The 21389-nt window shown below is 40.9% G+C and overlaps 1 protein-coding gene across 5 annotated transcripts in view; it reads right to left on the reverse strand.

Moving 5' to 3' along the window:
* The window catches only part of nucb2b (nucleobindin 2b), a 68205-nt gene that overhangs the window by 15846 nt on the left and 30970 nt on the right, over positions 1-21389 (reverse strand). For 4 of the 5 annotated variants that reach the window (XM_068046267.1, XM_068046265.1, XM_068046266.1 and 1 more), the window contains exons 3-9: positions 16482-16589; positions 10795-10927; positions 8202-8305; positions 7800-7985; positions 6638-6728; positions 5716-5774; positions 1442-1534 (exon numbers count right to left, since the gene is read on the reverse strand). In XM_068046267.1, the coding sequence (XP_067902368.1) occupies positions 1442-1534; positions 5716-5774; positions 6638-6728; positions 7800-7985; positions 8202-8305; positions 10795-10927; positions 16482-16589 (774 nt within the window). The remainder of the gene's footprint in view (positions 1-1441; positions 1535-5715; positions 5775-6637; positions 6729-7799; positions 7986-8201; positions 8306-10794; positions 10928-16481; positions 16590-21389) is intronic. The other variant, XM_068046264.1, reaches the window with a different exon arrangement.

Raw genomic sequence — 21389 nt, forward strand, 5'->3', positions numbered from 1 at the left:
TTGGCTGACATATGTTGTCCAGGCCTCGCTGCCATAGAGCAAGGTACTGAGGACACAGGCCTGATACACTCGGACTTTTGTGTTCCATGTCAGTGCGCCATTTTCCCCACACTCTCTTTGCCAGTCTGGACATAGCAGTGGAAGACTTACCCATGCGCTTGTTGATTTCTGCATTCAGAGACAGGTTACTGGTGATAGTTGAGCCTAGGTAGGTGAACTCTTGAACCACTTCCAGAGCGTGGTCGCCAATATTGATGGATGGAGCATTTCTGACGTCCTGCCCCATGATGTTCGTTTTCTTGAGGCTGATGGTTAGGCCAAATTCATTGCAGGCAGCCGCAAACCTGTCGATGAGACACTGCAGGCACTCTTCAGTGTGAGATGTTAAAGCAGCATCGTCAGCAAAGAGGAGTTCCCTGATGAGGACTTTCCGTACTTTGGACTTCGCTCTTAGACGGACAAGGTTGAACAACCTGCCCCCTGATCTTGTGTGGAGGAAAATTCCTTCTTCAGAGGACTTGAACGCATGTGAAAGCAGCAGGGAGAAGAAAATCCCAAAAAGTGTGGGCGCGAGAACACAGCCCTGTTTCACGCCACTCAGGATTGGAAAGGGCTCTGATGAGGAGCCACCATGTTGAATTGTGCCTTTCATATTGTCATGGAATGAGGTGATGATACTTAGTAGCTTTGGTGGGCATCCAATCTTTTCTAGTAGTCTGAAGTGACCCAACTGGCCTCAGACACCAGAAACATCAGAGGAATGTATGATGGCATTAAGAGAGCTCTTGGGCCAACCATCAAGAAGATCGCCCTCCTCAAATCTAATCAGGGGACATAATCACTGACCAACACAAGCAAATGGACCGCTGGGTTGAGCACTACCTCGAACTGTACTCCAGGGAGAATGCGGTCACTGAGACTGCCCTCAATGCAGCCCAGCCTCTACCAGTCATGGATGAGCTGGACATACGGCCAACCAAATCGGAACTCAGTGATGCCATTGATTATCTAGCCAGCGGAAAAGCCCCTGGGAAGGAAAGTATTACCCCTGAAATAATCAAGAGTGCCAAGCCTGCTATACTCTCAGCACTACATGAACTGCTATGCCTGTGCTGGGACGAGGGAGCAGTACCCCAGGACATGCGCGATGCCAATATCATCACCCTCTATAAAAACAAAGGTGACCGCGGTGACTGCAACAACTACCGTGGAATCTCCCTGCTAAGCATAGTGGGGAAAGTCTTTGCTCGAGTCTCTCTGAACAGGCTCCAGAAGCTGGCCGAGCGCATCTACCCTGAGGCACAGTGTGGCTTTCGTGCAGAGAGATCGACCGTTGACATGCTGTTCTCCCTTCGTCAGATACAGGAGAAATGCCGTGAAAAACAGATGCCCCTCTACATTGCTTTCATTGATCTCACCAAAGCCTTTGACAGTGCAATACCTCTTTCATAACATGTTCCCTCATCCTCAACCGTTCTTCCTCCATCTCTATCATATCATCTTCTTCATTTTTCGGGTCATAAATCTTCTCCAGCTACAGTGTTAAAAAAAACAGGAAACAGCTTAAAATGGGACTTCTCATTTTGTGGAAATCCACAAAGCCAACATCCAGGTTTTTTTGGGCGGAAGCTGATGAGAAAAACATTTTTTGTAGCACAGCACTTCATCATTAACCATTTTGAGACTAAAGAACCTTCCAAATCTTCAAGTATTCTGAACATTTCCTTTGTACACTCCTGCACTCACTGAAGTGTTAAAAGTGGAGAGACAACACAGAGACAGAGAGACAGAGAGACACATGCAGAGAGAGAGAGACAGAGAGAGAAACATGCAGAGCTTTGGCAGACAGTGTGGTTTGGTGAGTTACAATATGCACTATTGTTAACACACATCAAATTAAACTCCCCTCTCTACAACTTTCACACAGCTGCTAGTTAGGTAAACAAATGCACTAAAGTAGTGAAGATAGGAATTCAATGTGCTGAAAATAGCACAAAAGGTGATGAGAATAAATTGACCTGCAACATATCAAATATCTCCATGATGAAAAAATTCCACATATTTTTAAAATATGTTTTTAAAGTCTGTTTATCTTTACCTTAGCTTCTATCTTAATCCATCATAATCATTTAATTTAAATTTTCAGGTAACAAGATAAGTGAAGGATCTTAAATCCTTTTAACTTCCAGGTTTGCTGTGTGCAAATACTTCAATATGATTGGCTGTTTATCAATTTTCTGACATCACTGCTGCCGTACATCCCCTTGTCTTGGCAGCAGATTTAAACAGTTGTCAGAAAAGTGGAAAACCATGCCACAGAGATCACTAGATCTTTGTGGGCAGCTTTCTTTGGGGTCAGTGGTGAACACTTGCTTCACCACTGACTGCAAAATCCAGTCCAATGTGTTTTATTTTGTGAGTGAGGCAGCTTTATGCTGCTCTGAGGACTGCGCTTCACCTTCCTGAAGATGGGCATCAGCAGGAGGATGTGGATGTCAAGGAATTGAATTCGTTTTGATATTATTTCTTGTTTTTATAGCTTGCTATGTATTGTAAAAAGTCATGAAGTCACGAAAACTTCAATTCCAAGTCACTTATATCAATGACGTTTTTGTTGAATCAGCAGTATCAACTGCAATGAGAAACAGAAAGTAGTTTTTATTTATACTTGACCAGTAAATCTTTCTATTCTTGTGTTCTTTGATTTATAAATTATTCACCTCACTAAATTTTTTTTTTTAATATTCAGGGCTTGGTGATTTAAGCTGCTCAACTAAGGTAAATGTAATACCATTTGCAAAAGTGGGTAAACATCGTGTGATTAAAACAGTATGGCTGTTGAAGACTTCTGATTTACCTCAGCAGTCAGACCAACAATCAACATTTATAAAAGCACTAAAAATATCAACATAATGCAATGTGGTCACCAATTATAGGCTCCTTTACAGGAAGTCGGTAAGGTCACCAAGTCACAAAAGCAATATTAAAAAAAAGGCATTCAAAGTCTGGAAGCCCAGCTGTATATTTCATCGGGGGAGGGCCCTGGCAAAATATTAATTTGTCAGAACATCAAGTGATTTATTAAGCTAGTAGAGATCTCCCATACAGCTGTGATGAATGCCAACAGGGAAGGTCAGGTGAGAATCAGGCATAATACCAGCCATAGGACTTTATAAGGGTAAGTGGCTAGCATATGACAATGTCATCAACTGTGGGTCATGTGTCAGCTTCAGATTCAGATTCCAAGACCTGGCATATTAAAAAAAAATCACATGAGCTGTTCAGGAGCAAACATTCCACAAGTTTATGACAATAGTCAATGCTTTGAAATCCAATATATATGAATCAAAACGAACAGCCAATGGACGATTCTCAAATTTAAACACGTTCAGAAAGGGGTAATCTTATTATTGGACAGACACCGGTACGTAGATGCATGCTGGTTCACTGTTTTTTAAAATTCTTTTGTGGGATGTGAGCATGCTGGCAAGGCCAGTATTTGTTGCTCATCCCTAATTGCCCTTTAGGTGGTGGTGATGAGTTGCCTTCTTGAACCACTGCTGTCCATCTGGTGTAGGTACACCCACAGTTCTGTTAGGAAGGGAGATCCAGTTTTTTGATCCAGCAACAATGAAGGAGCAGCGATACAGTTCCAGGTCAGAAAGGTGCGTAGCGTGGAGGGGAACTTGCAGGTGGTGGTGTTCCTAGGCAGGTGGTGGTGTTCCTAGGTGGTAGAGTTCACGGGCTTGGAATGTGCTGTTGAAGGGGGCTTGGCTAGTTGCTACAATATATTTTGTATAGCGTGCACACTGTGTACCGGTGGCTGAGGGAGTGAATGTTTAAGGTGGTGGCTGGGTTGCTTTGTCCTGGATGGTGTTGAGCTTTGAGTGTTATTGGAGCTGCACTCATCCAAACAAATGGAGAGTATTCCATCACACTCCAGACTTGTGTTTTGCATATGGTGAACAGGCTTTGGGGAGTCTGAAGATGAGTTAGACATCGCAGAATATCCAGCCTCTAACCTGTTCTCATAGCCACAGTATTTATGTGGCAGATCCAGTTAAGTTTCTGTTCAATGGTAACCTCCAACATGTTGAAAGTGGGGGATTCAGCGATGGTAATGCTGTTGAATGTCAAGGGGAGATTATTAGATTTTCTCCTGTGGGAGATGGTCATTGTCTGGCACTTGTGTGGTGGGACTATTACTTGCCACTTATCAGCCCAAGCCTGAATGATGTCCAGGTCTTGCTTCATGTGGACACGGATTGCTTCAGTTTTTGAGGGAGTTGTGAATGGTACTGAACACTCTGCAATCATCAGCGAACATCTAACCTTACGATGGAGGCAAGGTCATTGATGACTGAGCTAAAGATGCTGGGCCTAGGACACTACCCTGAGGGACACCTATAGCCATATCCTGGGGCTTAGATGTTTGGCCAATAGCCACAACCATCTTCTTAAGTATGAGCTATGACTCCAACCAGTGGAGTTTTTTCCCTGATTCCCATTGACTTCAATTTTTCTAAGGCTCCCTGATGCTACACTCGGTCAAATGCTACCTTGATGTCAAGGGCTGTCACTCTCGCTTCACCTCTTGAATTCAGCTCTTTTGTCTGTGTTTAGACAAAGGCTGTAATGAGGTCAGGAGCTGAGTTGCCCTGGCAGAACCCAAACTGAGCCTCAGTGAGCAGGTTATTGCTGAGCAAGTGCCGCTTGATAGCACTGTCGATAACCCCTTCCATCACTTTGCTAATGATCAAGAGTAGACTAATGGGATGGTAATTGGCTGGATTGGATTTGTCCTGCTTTTTGTGAACAGGACATACATGGGCAATTTTCCACATGGTCAGGTCGATGCCAGTGCTGTGGCTGTACTGGAACAGCTTGGCTAGGAGTGCAGCTAGTTCTGGAGCACAAGTCTTCAGTACTACTGCTGAGATGTTGTCACTGCTTTTATATCCAAAAGGCAACTACTGTTACTGTGACTAAAGGTCTTCAATGTCATCTCCTGCATAACAGGTATCTCTGGTAAATGTGAACACTTACATTGGATTTTCTCAGATTAAGTGACAGAGGCGTTTCAATGTATTTTCGAAAAGAATCTGGTGGTCTGCCCACATTTTGAATTTGTTAATAGTTTGTCTCCTGTGAAGTCACTCCAGGTGAAGACCAAGTGTTGCATTTAGGTCATGCAAGATTGGAGAGCAGATAGTTAATCTGATTAATACACGAAGAGGGGAAGATTGGAAAAGAGGGGCCGAGGAGAAATGGGGGTTAAAGAGAGCTGTGTGGCAGGGGAAGGAGAGTATAGCAGAGAGCTGGGTGAAGGAGAGCAATATTTCCTGGGACTTTTATTCATTTGGCTCCCCTTGTCATTGTAAGATTGAACTAAAAAAAAAATGTTTTAAATTGCACGTGCATCTTCATGTTTCTCCACCCTAATAATGACAGGAGGAACCCAAGGGAGGCATGTGATGTTGAAATCACTGACAGAAAAAGTGGGAAGTCAGTGAACTGATGATGGCCATGTTTTTCTCATAATACATTATAAACAAGGTTTTCCCAGTAGCACAGGTGGCTCCAAGCACCCATATGCCCATTCCAGCTGTGAATTCGATCACGAATTATGTATGGGACATAGAAACAAACTGCTGACTACAAATTTAACCTATTATAATAACGCTCGCCAAAAACAAACAGAATATTAGTTAGTACCTCTTTGGTAAATAATGCTTCCATCTCCTGCTCATCCAAGAATCCATCGCCATTAGTGTCTGAGGAAAAAAATTCTTGCAGTTAATTTTTCAACAAGTATACTCCTTTAAAAGTACAAACAGAAACTTGCGACTACTGATCCCACACACTCCCCAAAACCTTTCCAGCAATCTTGGGTACTTGGGTTGAGATCAATCCATCCATTATTATTAATATAACATTTTTTTTAAACTAGCAAATAATGTTAACATTCATGAGGATTTAACAGTTCCAAATTCAGTCCACACAAAATCTTTCACACTACAATAGTAGCCTTCAAAAGGGAACTACATAAATATTTGTATCGAGCAAAAAATTTGCAGGGAGATGGGGGAAAAAGTACGAGTGAATGGGGCTAACTGGACAGCTCTTCAAAACAGCTGCCACAGATTCATTGGGCTGAATGGCCTCCTCCTGCATTGTACAATGCTATGGTATTATAAAACCTTTTATGATTCTAAAGTCAATCGTTAGCTACACTTTTGCAAAGAAACCGACAAGACACATAGGAAGGAGGTGGCAATACAATGCCTAGTGCTATACCAAGTCAGGAAGTTCCGAGATTTGATTTCTGCTCTGTTGTGAGTCATCTGATCATAATCAGGGAAGCAATTGTGCTGTTATTACTGGTAAAGGTTGGGATGGTGGGGTTGGGTGTGGGTGTTGGGGGCGGTGGAAATCATATTTCTGATTCCAAAGTGTGTCTGCATGTGTAACAGATAAGGACAGAAACTCAAGCTCATCATAGCCAAATATTTTCCTGTCAGTCACTCTTTTGTCTTGTACATAAAGATTTGCCATTTGAACAAGGCACCTGCGCTACTTGGCAAGTGTTATCTGGCCCTGATACATTATTCTGAGAAATGATTGATCACAATCTTACCATGCAGTTTGAAGAAGGTCTTGGTATCAAAATCTTCAGGATCAAGGCCATCAGTTTCCTCCCAGACTTCTTTCAACTGATCTCTGCTTCCCTGAGAAAAATAAGACAGATAAAAGGTAAAACCTGTTTAATGTTAAAATTGTAACACCCCATGGAGGGTGAAGTTACAGCCATTTTTCCAAATGATGAACAAATTCTGTTCACTCGTAAGGCATATTTGCAGATGGAGATAGTAAGACTTAGTAAACAGTCAGAAAGTTTCAAAGCAGAGAATAGGCCGTAAATCACTGACATGTAGGAATCACAGACAGCTCGGAGGTCTGGCAGCGAAGTGCATGAACTCATCGTGTTAAGATCTCATGAGGGATTTAAGGTCTTGAGAAAGATGAGTTAAAGTAGGAGACAATGCAAGTTGTCTTTATTTTCAAGTTATTACAAGCATATTGTAAACATTGTTTCAAACAATGGGTTAAACCCAACTACAATATCCTGCCCACGTTGACCCTTATGCCCAAGAGAAAGGATTTACTGAATGAACTTGGCACACAACTGTAATAAGCAATGTTTATTAGAAAAAGACAATTTTCATGGAATAATTATTCTTCCAACCTCCATCACTTCATACATTATATGGCTATTCCGATTGAGGATATTTTAGAAAATTTGAAACCCACTGCATATCTCCTACTCTAATCCCTTATTTTCCCAATTAAAAACTGTGGAACTCTTCAGCTCCTTCAGAATTTCCATCCCCTTACAATCTATAACTTTTTAAAACTAGTTTAACAATCATTTCTTGATTCATCTGAACTTTACTTCTACTTTTTTTTAAACTTTGGATATCCTGTCGTACGGATATGGAAGCATTTATTTCACCATGTGACATCCTCTGAACTTTTACAGGTTCTGTGTGTAGTGCAATTTGCTGCTTGATCACCTCAATTTATCACAAAAGTTCCAGAGAAGCAATGGAAATACTGGTCTAAGAGAGGATCCCATCAATAATAAATCAGTTTCCAGAACAAGTCACTTACCCTAACTATGGGCTTTCGCCCTTCACCTGGTTTTCTCAATTTAAGAAGAATGTTCAAATTAATTCACCTAAGTTACAAGGAACCTCCAACAGCAATACAATCTACTTTAACAGTGGCATTTCTCTTACTGGATGATTAACTTTTGGGTGATCCTGGTGTTTCTTTCTCATCTCATCATATCGAGCCTCCTCCTGTTTCCTCTTTTCTTCATCTAATGTTTTCAAATACTCCCTCCTCTCATGTTCCTTCAGCATCTCATATTGTTTAAATTCTTCGTGTCGTTCTTTGTCATAGTTTTCCAGATCATTGGTGGCCTGTATGCATTAAAAATAAAACGCAAACCAAATTATACTGCACCTTATATAACCACCCCAAAATTCTTGGCGAGACCTGTGGATGAAGTTGAAATTGAAACATTGTGCATTCCAGAGTACAAGTCGAATGGTATGCAACTTAAATATTACGTTAATGAATGCTTTGACGGATCGGATTCATATTTGCACATTGGACAGCACTTAATGACCACTTACAGTTTTAATCAATAATTCCAAATCTTCCGGCTCAAAGCTATGGGGGTTTTGGTGATTGAGATGCTCAAATTGCTTCAACAAAGCGTGATGGTCTATTCCTGCATCTGAGAGGGTAAAGAAAAGCAATTAGTTTGTTATGCAGATCACCAGCATTTATTTTTCTTAAAACAAAAGAAAACAACATTACTGACTATTCTTTGTAACTGATAAATTTTTTTCAAATGAAAGATCAATGGATCAAAAATCAAGAACCAACTCTACCCAGAAGAATCGGCTCATTTGAACCACAGACAATAAATAGGACAAGAAACTATCCACCAGAGGGCATGCATACATTCCTAATTCAATAACCATTCCCACGAGCTCAAGTTCCTTCCTTCAGGTTCTTCTGTTCAGAATCAGCTAAGAATAAATTGATTTGAGATCTCCTCTGTCGTCTGGCTGTTAAGATTTACAATTAATTGGCCAAATCCCTCCCAGGACACAACAGGTATATTTAAATCAGCAATCAACTTCAATCCTAAAAAGAAGCCAATCACGTGCAAGAACTAAATTAAAAGTAGAAATCAGCAATGAAACAAGGATGGTTTAAGAACAAGTGTGTCTGTTCATTCAACTTTTGCAAACCAACAGTTAATTGTCCTGATCGGTATTCTCCATTTAACCAAAATTATCCAACAAGTGGTCAGTAAAATGGATATTAGACTTCATCTTAATTATAATGTGAAGGGCCCTGCAGTGAGATTAAGAACTGTAAATTATATACCAGTACAGTGAAGGGAGCTTGGGATTTTGCCCTATCATTGGGCTAATGCGTGTAAGACAAACTATTCATGTATACTTATGTACATTAGTTGGGATTTGCTTTAATCCTCTCATTTGCTTTCTTTTGACTTATAAATGGCTTGGTGATTTGTATTGCAACTAGGAATAATTTAAGTTCCATTCCCAGGATGCTTTAAACGTTAAGGTGTCAGACTTAGCTGACTGTGCTGTTAAGCTTCTGTTGAGTTGTGTGATTTGAGCTTATTGACGCCACATTGTGAAATGAGATAGCCAAGGTGGACTCGAGATAAAGGAGGTGGGCCAATGAGCTTAGGATGATTAGTGACATGCACAAATGCTAAACAAATTGGTGATCTAGAAGTTTGTAGGAACTCTTATTTCTGAGGGTCTCGTTCACAATAACACTTGTCATGCTCTTTATTTTATTTATTTAGAGATACAGCACTGAAACAGACCCTTCAGCCCACCAGGTCATTGCTGACAATCGCCCATTTATACTAAACCTACATTAACCCCATATTCTCTACCACATCCCCACCATTCTCCTAACACCTACCTACACTAGGGGCAATTTACAATGGCCAATTTACCTATCACCCTGCAAGTCTTTGGAGGTGGGAGTAAACCAGCTCAGTCCTGGACTCCGGTCAGTGTGGGGCACTCGGCAATGGGTGGACGTACAGCGGCTCATTGGTCATAGTTCCCTTTCTTCCCCTCTTACCTTGCTATATTGAATCAGCAAGGACATTAAGTGACTGGAAGCCTATAAAAATCTTCAGCTTTCCTTAACAAATTGTCGAGACAGTCAGGATCAAAAGGATCAACAACAGTTACATCGCTATCCAGGGGAAAAACAGTAATATTGGGCCGAATTCTACAGACGTCCACCCCCTCCCCCACTGCCCACAACAGATGTCATGGTCATGGCAGGGTGGGTGGGGAAGGGGAAGAACCGTGAAATGCCTCCAGGAGAGGCCTCACGGAACCCTCTCCACCCCACATCCCCCCCCACCCGGCGATGGAAGCCCCATTTAAATACTTAAATTAATTAAAAAGGAACAAATTAATGCCCTTTTCATTCCTGCTGTGTCTCTCAGTGTGATCTTCGTGCCAGTGGCCAGCATTCCTGAGCCTTCAGGTCCACATCCGGGAAACCAAGGGGGAACACTGGTCGGGTGGGGGGAGCAGGTAAGTTTCTCAGTATGGGAGGGAGGGAGGGGAGCGATGTCAAAGTCATCTCATCGGTGTAGGGGATGGTGGGGAAAGTCGATTAATTAATTTAATTGTTATGGGGGGGAAAAGAGGGCCTGAATAATTTATTAAATAGTCCTTTAAATATTTAAATTGAATGGCGAGGCTCAAAGCCGTTGCTGACACCATTGCTGGGGACAGACAGCCTGCCTTCTCCATGTCATCCGGGTGATGAGGGGAGCGTTTGGCCCACGCCAGCTGTTTAAATGAGCTGCCGCACTTAATATCATAGCGCCTCAGTGACGGGGGCTTGCCATTGTTTTCACCCACCACCGATTTCAGCAGCGTGACTATAAATTTCAGCCCATTGTTTATTTCTCTGCATGCCTACCCGGTTAGAAATATTTGATGTGTCAAAGACTTGGACCGATTCAAATTATCTTCCATGTGGGAATGGCTCCATAGGACGTCCAATTGGTACACAACCTGTTTAGAGTGTACACTTGATACTATATCTCGATGCTGTATGAAGCAAGATTTTACATTCCAGTTTGAATGTCCTTCACTAACAAAGACATAGTGGAAAACAAGGCAACAATCGGTTTCTGTACAGTACCTTTACCTTGTTGTGCATCTATTTTGGCTTTAATAAGCATTCGTAGCCGAGACACCTCCTGTCTTTTCAATTCATCCAGTCTGGTTCTCACAAGATGACTCACTAAGTTTAGTTCTTTAGCCAGTTTTCCACTCTTCATTTAAAAAAAAACAGAAAAATTGTCATGAAAACCCCACCTGCCAAGAATGAGGTATATTAATTTAATCATGTGAAACATGAATTTTAAACTGTTGCTGGACTGAAGAGATGACTGGTTTAAAGAGATCAGCAGTGGCTGGAAACATTTGCATTCTATGGGACAGTTGCCGAGAAAAGACAATGGAACTGCTGCCTGATCCAATTAACCCCAAATGGATTTTGATCACCAGACACTGAACGTGTAACAAGCCAGCATTCCATCCACCCCCCACTGAGGGTGTCTGTTAAGATGGAGAATCCACAAAAAAATGCAGGAAAGTTTGTTGAAAAAAAAATTTAGTCATATGACTAACCACTGGTCAACTTGGAGGTTTGAATCGTGCACACAGTACAGTTTGAAGACAGAGACGGCAACTTGAAGACAAAAAAAGAGAAAGAAGGTCTCTCTCCCTGGCTCTCTCTCACAATAGTCCAGATCCACTGAAGCCACTTAAACCTCAAAAGAGAAGACTCCTACATCAAAACAAGTTTGAAAGCGTGCACTGGGCCCAACGAAACGACAAGATTTAACTACAATCAAAGACTCTACATCAAACTCAAAGGACAGCAAATAAATCCCAGCTTTTGCGTCAAACTTTTCTGCTTTATTCTTTCTCCTTTTCGGTCTCTATCTGCATGTGTGTTTGTTACAGGTGCATGCTCACATCACATATTCATAGTAGTTTTAACTGAATTAGAGTTTTAAGGTTAATAGATTGAAACAAGAAAGATGTAAGTTTAAGAAAACCTGTCTGGTTGATTTCTTTGCCTTACAATTGGAGAGCAGTGAACAAGGATTCACTGAGGGGGAAGCTAAAAATTAAAAAAAAATTAAACCCAGTTACGATCAAATCAAGCAAAGGCAGAGAGGGAACTGCTCTCTCACCTGGTCGTAACTAAATTAACAGAATCATCCAAGGAATCAATTAAACATTACAGGGATCACAAAGTTTTCACTGATGAGAGGGGCAATTCAGTCCCTCTAGCTCATCTTCCCATGACACCCCCACAACTCCCCACCCCTCCCCAATGCCATCACAACATCCAATGACTGGCTGAATTACTGCAGAGTTGTTGCCTCTTCCAGTGACCATCCACCCATTCCAGGTATTAAATCGCCTTTTATGAATAAGTTCTGAACTTGTCTTTTCTCAGTTTGTACCCATGTCCTGTTGCCTCTGCCCCGCCATGAAAAAAGTGCTCAGGATTAATTTCTTCTCTTTCACCTACTAAGTTATATATCTCAACATTAAACAATACCTGGTGAATTGCAGAAAAACAAATCTGGTGGACAGGATCACACACTTGAAACAGAACTCACCAGATCTTCCTTCCATCAAAATTATAAGAAGGAAAGTCCAGCAGGCAGTAGCTTAGTGGTAATGACTGGTAACCTAGAGCCCAACTAGTGCTCTGGGAACATGGGTTTGAATCCCACCATGACAGATGGTGAAATTTGAATTCAACGAATAAATCTGGAATTAAAAGTGAGTCTCTAATGGTGATCAAACAGGTCGATTGGTGTAAAAACCCATCTGGTTCACTAATGCCATTGAGGAAAGGAAATCCACCATCCTTACCTGGTCTGGCCTACATGTGACTCCAGACGCACATTTTTAAAATGCCATTTGAAACAGCCTATGGGCATTTCAGATCAAGGGCAATTAGGGATGGGCAATAAATGTTGTCCTAGCCAGTAGTGCCCACATCCCACAAATGAAATTAAAGAAAAGATTCTGTATGGACCTCAAAATCATTCTGCTAGATTTTCCTTTCTGCACTCTACTCAGGCAATACTTAACCCTAGGCAGTCAAGACAAAAGATCTACCCTCTCTCAAAGTACTGTAGATGGACAATAAATGCTGGCCTTGCCAGCAATGCTCACATTCCATGAATGGTCAACTCAGCATGACCATCTCAGATTTATATTCTTAACAATTTGGCAAAATATCTAAGCATTTTATTGCTTTGTTAATCATTCCTCTGCAATGATTGGACATATTTATTAAGTATGCTTCCCAATTTTGTCTTCCAATGTCAGTCAATGTCTGCTACTCAATCACAGTGGAGTGGTGGGCACAGTCAAGGCTAATCCCATCCTCACCTGGTGATGACACACAATAAAAGGATCAAGAATCCTGAATGTTTGTGCCTTCTATAGCTCAGGGACACAGAAGCAAGCAATTTTCAACCAAGGCATTGACTCTTGGGGTGGCTTTTATGTCTGTAAATTACAGCAAGTAATTGTTGAACAACAGGTCAACTGACATTAGGATCAAAAACAACAACAGTCAAAATACAGAATTTTATTCAAAACTTGAAGCATTGATCAGTAGACTGCCTGGAACTGCTTTATCTCATTGCAGCTTCTTTTAAAAGCATCCTCCACAAAAGTTCACTATCCCATTTGTCCATTTCATCAGGTTAAAAAGGCAGAAAAACAGTTTAATCTCGTCCCATTCCCAAAATGCTCTTTATGAATTTGCACTAAGTGCTTTTTGTAACTTTTCCGTAGTGTTTATTTGGCGACAGGAAGGGAGAGTGTAAAAAGTAGGAACGTTAATTAAATTCTCTTCTTCCCTCCTCAGTACTGTACCCATTTAAAGAGAGAGATCCAATCTTAGGAAGTAAATTAAACTGCATTTAAAATCATCAGACTTTGTTTAACATTTCCCTGGATGACTGGATATTCTACGTTGTCCACTTGTTACTTCCTAAAATTACCAGTACTTTACATAACGAAGCACCAGTGCAGGTGATTGAAAGAAAATAAGCTCAACCAGTGATCCCACAATCCATCCCAGAACCCACCAACACTCAGATTTAGCGAATTCACAGCAGAAAGTGAAATTACTCGGGTGGTGGGAAACAGAACTACCCTGTAAGAGAGTCATGTACTGACTTGCACAAACCTGCAGCCTACAGACAGCCTACCATCCCAACAGGTCTGACTTACCCCAAACATGTGTTTCATCTCAGATCTGCTGTCCGCTCCACCCTGCCACTGCCACCCCTCCCCCACAACCAGAAAAATACAGTTATCTAAAAAGGTCTGTAGCTAAATTGATATCAGTAATTGGAATGTCCAGTGGGATTTTATGATTCCATATTGCGACAATTATCTGTTACTAAGCAAAACTCCCATTACAGTGGATAGTAACATTTTATGAAACCAGTTCTGTGTTGTGTTGAGAATTTATGGTTCAACCAAAAAAGTTAATTTTACAAGAGGCAAATGGTTCCATTTTCGCACACAATCCAGAAATAATTGAATGACCGTACACGTCCCCTCACATAGTAAATAATATGTTTTGTATGAAGCTTCTTTGTTCACTAGGAATATTACAGACTGTACCAGAGCCTGCACAGCACAAACTTCAGATTGTTCAATGTGGATCAGTTTGATATACTAAAACATTTCCAAACTTTTTCCAACATAAATATCAAAATCACATTATCCATTTCTTCTTCCCTTCCCTATTTCAAAACATATCTATAAATTAAAGCGGCATACTGAACAACAGCACTCTGACATTACTGACTAAAGCAAAAATAAAGTTCAAAGTACAGATTTTATTCAGCACATGAAACAATCACATCGTGGAACTGCTTTATCTCACTGCAGATACTTTTAAAACTTTTCAACAAAAGTTTACATTTCCTCACAATCCTCCACCTTCGACATTTACTCCCTCCACCACTGCGCTCAGTAGCAGCAGTGTGTACCATCTACAAGATGCAGTGCAGCAACTCACCAAAGCTCCTTCAACAGCACCTTCCAAACCTGTGACCTCTACCACTGAGAAGGACAAGGGCAGCAAATGCATGGGAACACCACCTGCAAGTTCCCCTTCAAGTCACACACCATCCTGACTTGGAACTATAATCGCCGTTCCTTCACTGTTGCTGGGTCAACATCCTGGAACTCCCTTCCTCACAGCACTGTGGGTGTACCTACCCCTGATGGACTGTAGCAGTTCAAGAAGGCAGCTCACCTCCACCTTCCCAAGGGCAGTTAGGGATGGGCAATAAATGCAGGCCTAGTCAGCGATGTCCACATCTCATGAACGAATTTTAAAAAAACTATATTTAGCAAATTAAAAAGTGAAAAAAGTATCCAACTTATCCCAACCCCCACTTTGTGAATTTACATGTTTGGAAGTGCTGCCCACAGCACTCAGCATAGAGTATAGCGGCAGCACAAACAAGTATGCAATACAACATATTCATCATTTGCAGTGAGATTGTAAATGAGTTGTTTGGAAGCCCAGCTTTGATTTTATTACTAGCAGTGCAGGGAAAACTTGCTCTCCTGATAAACAAAACTTTTAAATATTTAAAATCGATCTTACAACCCACTATTACACTCCCATAGTTAGAACATTTAACAACTGAATCTTTTAACTCAAACAATGCAAATTTTTATAAAATACACAGCACCAACTTGCATTTATACAGTGCTTTTAAAGATAAATCTCCCCAGGAGCATACTCAAACAACTGATACACCCTCACAATGAGATATTAGGACAGGTGGCCAAAAGCCGAGTCACATACATCGGTTTTAAGGAAAGTCTTACAAGGACAGATACAGAAGCAGAGAGGTTTAGGGAGCTTAATGCCTGGACAACTGAAGTTATCGCAGCCAATGGTGGGATGAAGGAAATTGGGGATGCACAAGATGTCAGAATGAGAGGAATGCAGAGTTCGTTAAGGGTTGTAGGATCAGCAAGAGGTTATTGAGGTAGCGTGGTGGGAGACCCTGGAGGAATTCGAACACAAGGATGAGAATTTTAAACTTCAGTCATTGCTGGACCAGAAGCCAATTAGATCAGCGAGCACAGGAGGTAGGGGTGAACAGGACTTGGTGTGAGTTAGGGTATGAGTGGAGGAGTTTTGGGGGTGCTGAAGTTTACAAGGTGGGAGGCTCACCAGGAGCCCACTGGAATGGTCAAATCTGGAGGCAACAAAAGCATGGATGAAAGTTTCAGCAGCAGATGGGTGAGGCAGGAGCAGAGACTGGGAATATCAAAATATCAAACTCAGTAGACATGGTAGTGGAGAGGATATGAATTAGGAACTCAGCTCACGTCAAATAGGAGGCTAAGGTTGCAGCAATCTAGTTCAGGTTCAACCAGTGGCCAGAAAGCAAGATGGAATTAGTGCATAGGAAACAGATTTTGTGGTAGGGCTGAAAACAATGGCTTTGGTTTTCTCCAATATTTAACTGGAGGAGCTTTCTGCTCACTGGATAAGCAGCATGACAAATTAAAAGCAGGAGAGTAGAGAGAGAGGTGATGGTGAGGTGGAGCTGAGTGTCATGCAGAACTGCAGTTGTTTTTTTTCGAATGATGTTGTGAAGGTGGAACATGCAAATAAGAAATAGGAGGGGGCCAAGAATAGATTCTTGGCAGACTCCAGAGATAACAACGAGGGAGCAGGAAAGAAGCAATTGCAGGAGACTCTCTGGCTATTACTGGATAGCTAAGAATTCTTAACATGCAGCGTACCTTTATTTCTTCTATATCTGCTGTCTGAAGTTTGTCACGGAAGTGCCTGTCTGTTTCCAACACATCAATTACTTCACGGAGGTAACGATCATAATACAACCCAGTGTCCTGTAGGAAATTGGGAGAAATGAGAAGGTGTTACAGAACTCTGGCAAAGTAAATGGATTTTTAAATCAGTTATGAAGCGTGTAAGCCTATTGTTTTAGTGATGTCACAAGGCAGATTTTTTTTTTTAAAAAAACCTCTTCCACCCAGGCAGCCAAATAGTGATAAGTTACACAGCATTCCACAAAAAGGCCAAATTGAACATCGGGGTAAAATTAGTTAGGGGAGGTAACTGAAGGTTATGATCAGAGAGGCAGATTTTCAAGAGGCTTTGGAAAGTAGAGAAAGATATGATAAGACAAAGTGGTTTAGGAAGAAATTTCTAGATGACAAAAGGTCTGCATTTCAAATAAGATTGCCAGTGTGTGCAAAACCACAGCATAAAAAATTGTAATTCAGTGTTAATAGTCCAGTCAGTATTGTCACTAGGATTTCAGGACAGCAAACAAACAATGGGCATATGAAATGTTCATGCTGTGTTCTTCGAACTGTGGAAAAACAACCAGGAATACACATATAGATTTTGTCCTACCAAACATGAGTTGTACTTGGAGAGAGCATTTTGAGCTACATTGTGCTGGATGAAGTCTGGTGCTTAGAGGTCTGTCACTGATACAAGTAGTTTATTGGAACAATTTGAGATGATTTATGAAGATTTCAACCCAAGAAATGTAATTCTTAATTTAGTGCACTTTGACTTAAGTGCAGTTTTTCCTAAAGGGCACGACTACCAATAAGCTAAATAAGCCTCAGAACAAATACACAGGTTTATTCAGATTGGCTAATGTGGAAAAGGCACAGTGCTGGGTGCTATTTTGACCTTACAGTAAGACACCTGGGCACAGATTTTTTTATGTGGTACTATATGCTAACAATCCACCTTTTTCTTTTAAAAATACATGTTAACATGCATTTTTAAAAGGGTGGATTGTTAACATGCATGTTTCCAAACCAGGGGAAGTCTCACCTTGAGTGTCCACCGTTTAATACATCCATTCAGCCTTGTGAAGCTAGAAGCATTCAGCTTTAAGAATTCATGAAAGGACAGAAAGTGAAACATAAGTGAGGTCAGACAATCCAACACAAATCATGGATTGATCCTGCATCATAGAAAAGTACAGAATCAGAAAATACCACTATGTTCCATCTGGCCACTTCAGATCTGTATGGCTGATTAAAGCTTTACCAGTAGAGACATTAAGGAAGCTCCAAGGAAAAGAAATTGAACTGGCTTTTTTAGCAGAGAAGACATGATGCATTCAGTGGATGCCCAGAAAGAAAATGTTCCATTTCCTAGCCTATTATTTCCAATAGGCAAACTTCTTGTGACCATAAAAAAGCTTCTGCTCAGTCACTGAGCCACCACTTGTGAACCAGGCAGAGTTGAAGAAATTGTGCAGTATTTCTAACATTATTTCCTAATTTTTAAAAAAGATACCTGGCTTTCGTAATGGGTATGTGTGTAGTAAATTGGGAAAAATAATGGTCAGATCAGATCCTTCAATTCACAGGAAAATTCTCAATTTCCCTTGCTTAGATAGTACATGCAGGCCAATGGGGATCAAATGGAAATACACTAGTGTCACGGTCTTGTTTTTCTCTCAGAAATATTGTGTGCCTTTAAGACTGTATAAAGATCAGTGCAACTTTAAGACAAAGTTCCAGCGACCCTGCCAGAGTGCATTCTGGTTGCCAAGCAACAGCAGCAAGAGGGAGGTCACGTGATTCAATGTTGCAATTTGCCTTTTGAAAATTAATTGGCACAGATTGGTTTGAGCAGAGAGAGTTCTGATATGATTTGAACTGAAGGAGCTGTGTTATTTTTCTCTCACAATTCGACAAAGCGAAGCAGCAGAGATTTACTAGAATCTTACCAGGAATGAGGGAATTCAGTTCTGTGGCGAGACTGGAGAAGCTGGCATTGTTTGCCTTACAACAGAGAAGGTGAAGGGGAGATTCGATAGCAGTTTTCAAAATCATGAATGATTTTGATACAGTAAATAGGAAGAAACTTTTTTGAATAGAAGGGTCAGAGACCAGAGGACACAGATTTAAGGTGACTGGCAATAGAAACAGAGATGACATAAGGAAACCTTTTTTATATTTTTTTATTTACACAGTGATTTGTGATCTGGAATGCACTGCATGAAAAGGTGATGGAAACAGATTCAATATTAACATTCAAAAGGGAATTAGATAAACATTTGAAGGGAAAAGAATTCACAGAACTATGGGGAAATAGCTGAGGTGGTGGATTAATGGATCATTGTCCCAAAGAGCCAGCACAGGCACAATAGGACAAATGGCCTCCTTTTGTGCTCAATTATTCTCTGAATATTTCAATAATAACCACTACTATTGAGAAGAAGGACAGGAGAAGCAATATAGTGGGAACACCAACTTCAAGAACCACCAACTTATGGGCGGCACAGTGGCGCAATGGGCGGCACAGTGGCGCAGTGGTTATCACCGCAGCCTCACAGCTCCAGCAACCCAGGTTCAATTCTGGGTACTGCCTGTGTGGAGTTTGTAAGTTCTCCCTGTGTCTGCGTGGGTTTTCGCCAGGTGCTCCGGTTTCCTCCCACAGACAAAAACTTTCAAGTTGATAGGTAAATTGGCCATTATAAATTGCCCCTTGTATAGGTAGGTGGTAGGGGAATATAGGGAAGGTGGGGATGTGGTAGGAATATGGGATTAGTGTAGGATTAGTATAAATGGGTGGTTGATGGTTGGCACAGACTCGGTGGGCCGAAGGGCCTGTTTCAGTGCTGTATTTCTAAATAAATAAAAATAAATAAATAAAAGACACACACAATATCATCTATCTCTATTCCTTCATCCCTCTCCCTGGCAACTGTAAGGCTAAATCAAACTGTTTGCAAGCTTGATGTCATATTTGACCCCGAAAATGAGCTTCTGACCATATATTCGCACTACCAAGAACGCCTGTTTCCAGTTCTGTAATATCACTTGACTTTGCCACTGCCTCAGCTTATCTGTTGCTGAGACCCCCATTTATGCTTTTGTTACTTCTAGACTTGACTATTTCAATGTAATCTTGGCTGGTCTTCCACGTTCTATCCTCCATAAACATCAGGCCATCCAAAACTCTGTTGTCCGTGTAACCAAGTCCCATTCACCTATTACCCCTGTGCTCGCTGGCTTCCAGTTAAAGGCAGTTCTGCAACTTTTAAAACTGAATAAAGTGTGTAGAAATCCCCCGTTGGCTAACAGTTGTTTTCAGTGTCTATTTTCTCAAAATGTTGGTTTAATCTGCTGTACAGTTGTGAGATCCAGAGATATTTCCAGCCAGTACTTACTCTGAATAAATAATGGTTAGGGAGCGTCAAGTACATTCCATTTACATTGCTAAATCAAACGGGAGTGAATCCAGCACATGCAGCAATATGGAATGAAGCTGACAACTAAGTAATCCAACTTGTGCTGTTTAACTACCCAAATCTCAACCATACAATTGACCTTATGACATTACTTGGTTCTCATTCTTCAGTAGTTCATAGTTACACGCAATAAATAAATCATCAAGTTCCATTACATTAATTCTAATCATCAAGTAAATTCTGTTGACATTATGCAACCGAACACACCAACCGTCTCTCACCTCAAACTCCATAACCCTATAGTCAGCACTTCCTTTTTTAACAATGCTGGCACCAACACAAACCACATTAGCAGAGGAAGGAAGCAGCATTTAGCTTGAAAAAGGTTGAGCTTCAGGTATTAAATGAAAGAAACAAAGAAGATTATTTCAAGTTAAACTTTTCACAAATAAGCGCCTGTTTTCAGTGACACAAATCGGAGCATGACCACATGATCAATAACCACCCCACCACTGGAATTTTTAAAACTGGCACATGCCAACACCTAAGGACATCAGAATTGAAATATAGGTCAACATTTCTGAAGGTGGAAAACTGGTTTCAAAACTTTTTGTAATATATTATTTAAATACTCTCAGCCCATTTTTCCACTTTTAGGAACCATAAAACACTGGAATGAACTAAGTACTGTCCAAAGATTAGCAAGAGTAATTTAATAATCTATTTGTATAATGGCCTAAATTTTCAATTTTGCTCAAACAAGTTCTAGGACAAGAATACCAGTGGTGCCAGGAAGTCCTGCTATAACAGACACTATTTTGTACATTACCAAATAATGGGTGCAGAGAGGAATGAAAGTATGTTAATGGAATTCAGGTTTGAAACCGCAATGTCCCGAGTTCCTGATTCAAGTCATGCTGCATTGTGTGGTGTTAAATAGAGGTCAACAATTTCACAAATGGCAAGAACATATTAGTAAGATGCAGCAATCATTTCCATATCAGCCACAAGCTCGGGCACTGGAGTGTTTATGTCTCAACAGCACAATTTAATTTTTAATTTCTCCATTCAAGATCCAACTTGTGCTGTTTAACTACCCAAATCTCAACCATACAATTGACCTTCTGACATTACTTGGTTCTCATTCTTCAGTAGTTCATAGTTACACGCAATAACTAAATCATCAAGTTCCATTACATTAATTCTAACCATCAAGTAAATTCTGTTGACATTATGCAACCGAACACACCAACCGTCTCTCACCTCAAACTCCATAACCCTATAGTCAGCACTTCCTTTTTTAACAATGCTGGCACCAACACAAACCACGTTAGCAGAGGAAGGAAGCAGCATTTAGCTTGAAAAAGGTTGAGCTTCAGGTATTAAATGAAAGAAACAAAGAAGATTATTTCAAGTTAAACTTTTCACAAATAAGCGCCTGTTTTCAGTGACACAAATCGGA

The sequence above is a fragment of the Heterodontus francisci genome, chromosome 14, assembly GCF_036365525.1.
Source record: "Heterodontus francisci isolate sHetFra1 chromosome 14, sHetFra1.hap1, whole genome shotgun sequence".
In the NCBI taxonomy this organism is placed as follows: Eukaryota; Metazoa; Chordata; class Chondrichthyes; order Heterodontiformes; family Heterodontidae; genus Heterodontus; species Heterodontus francisci.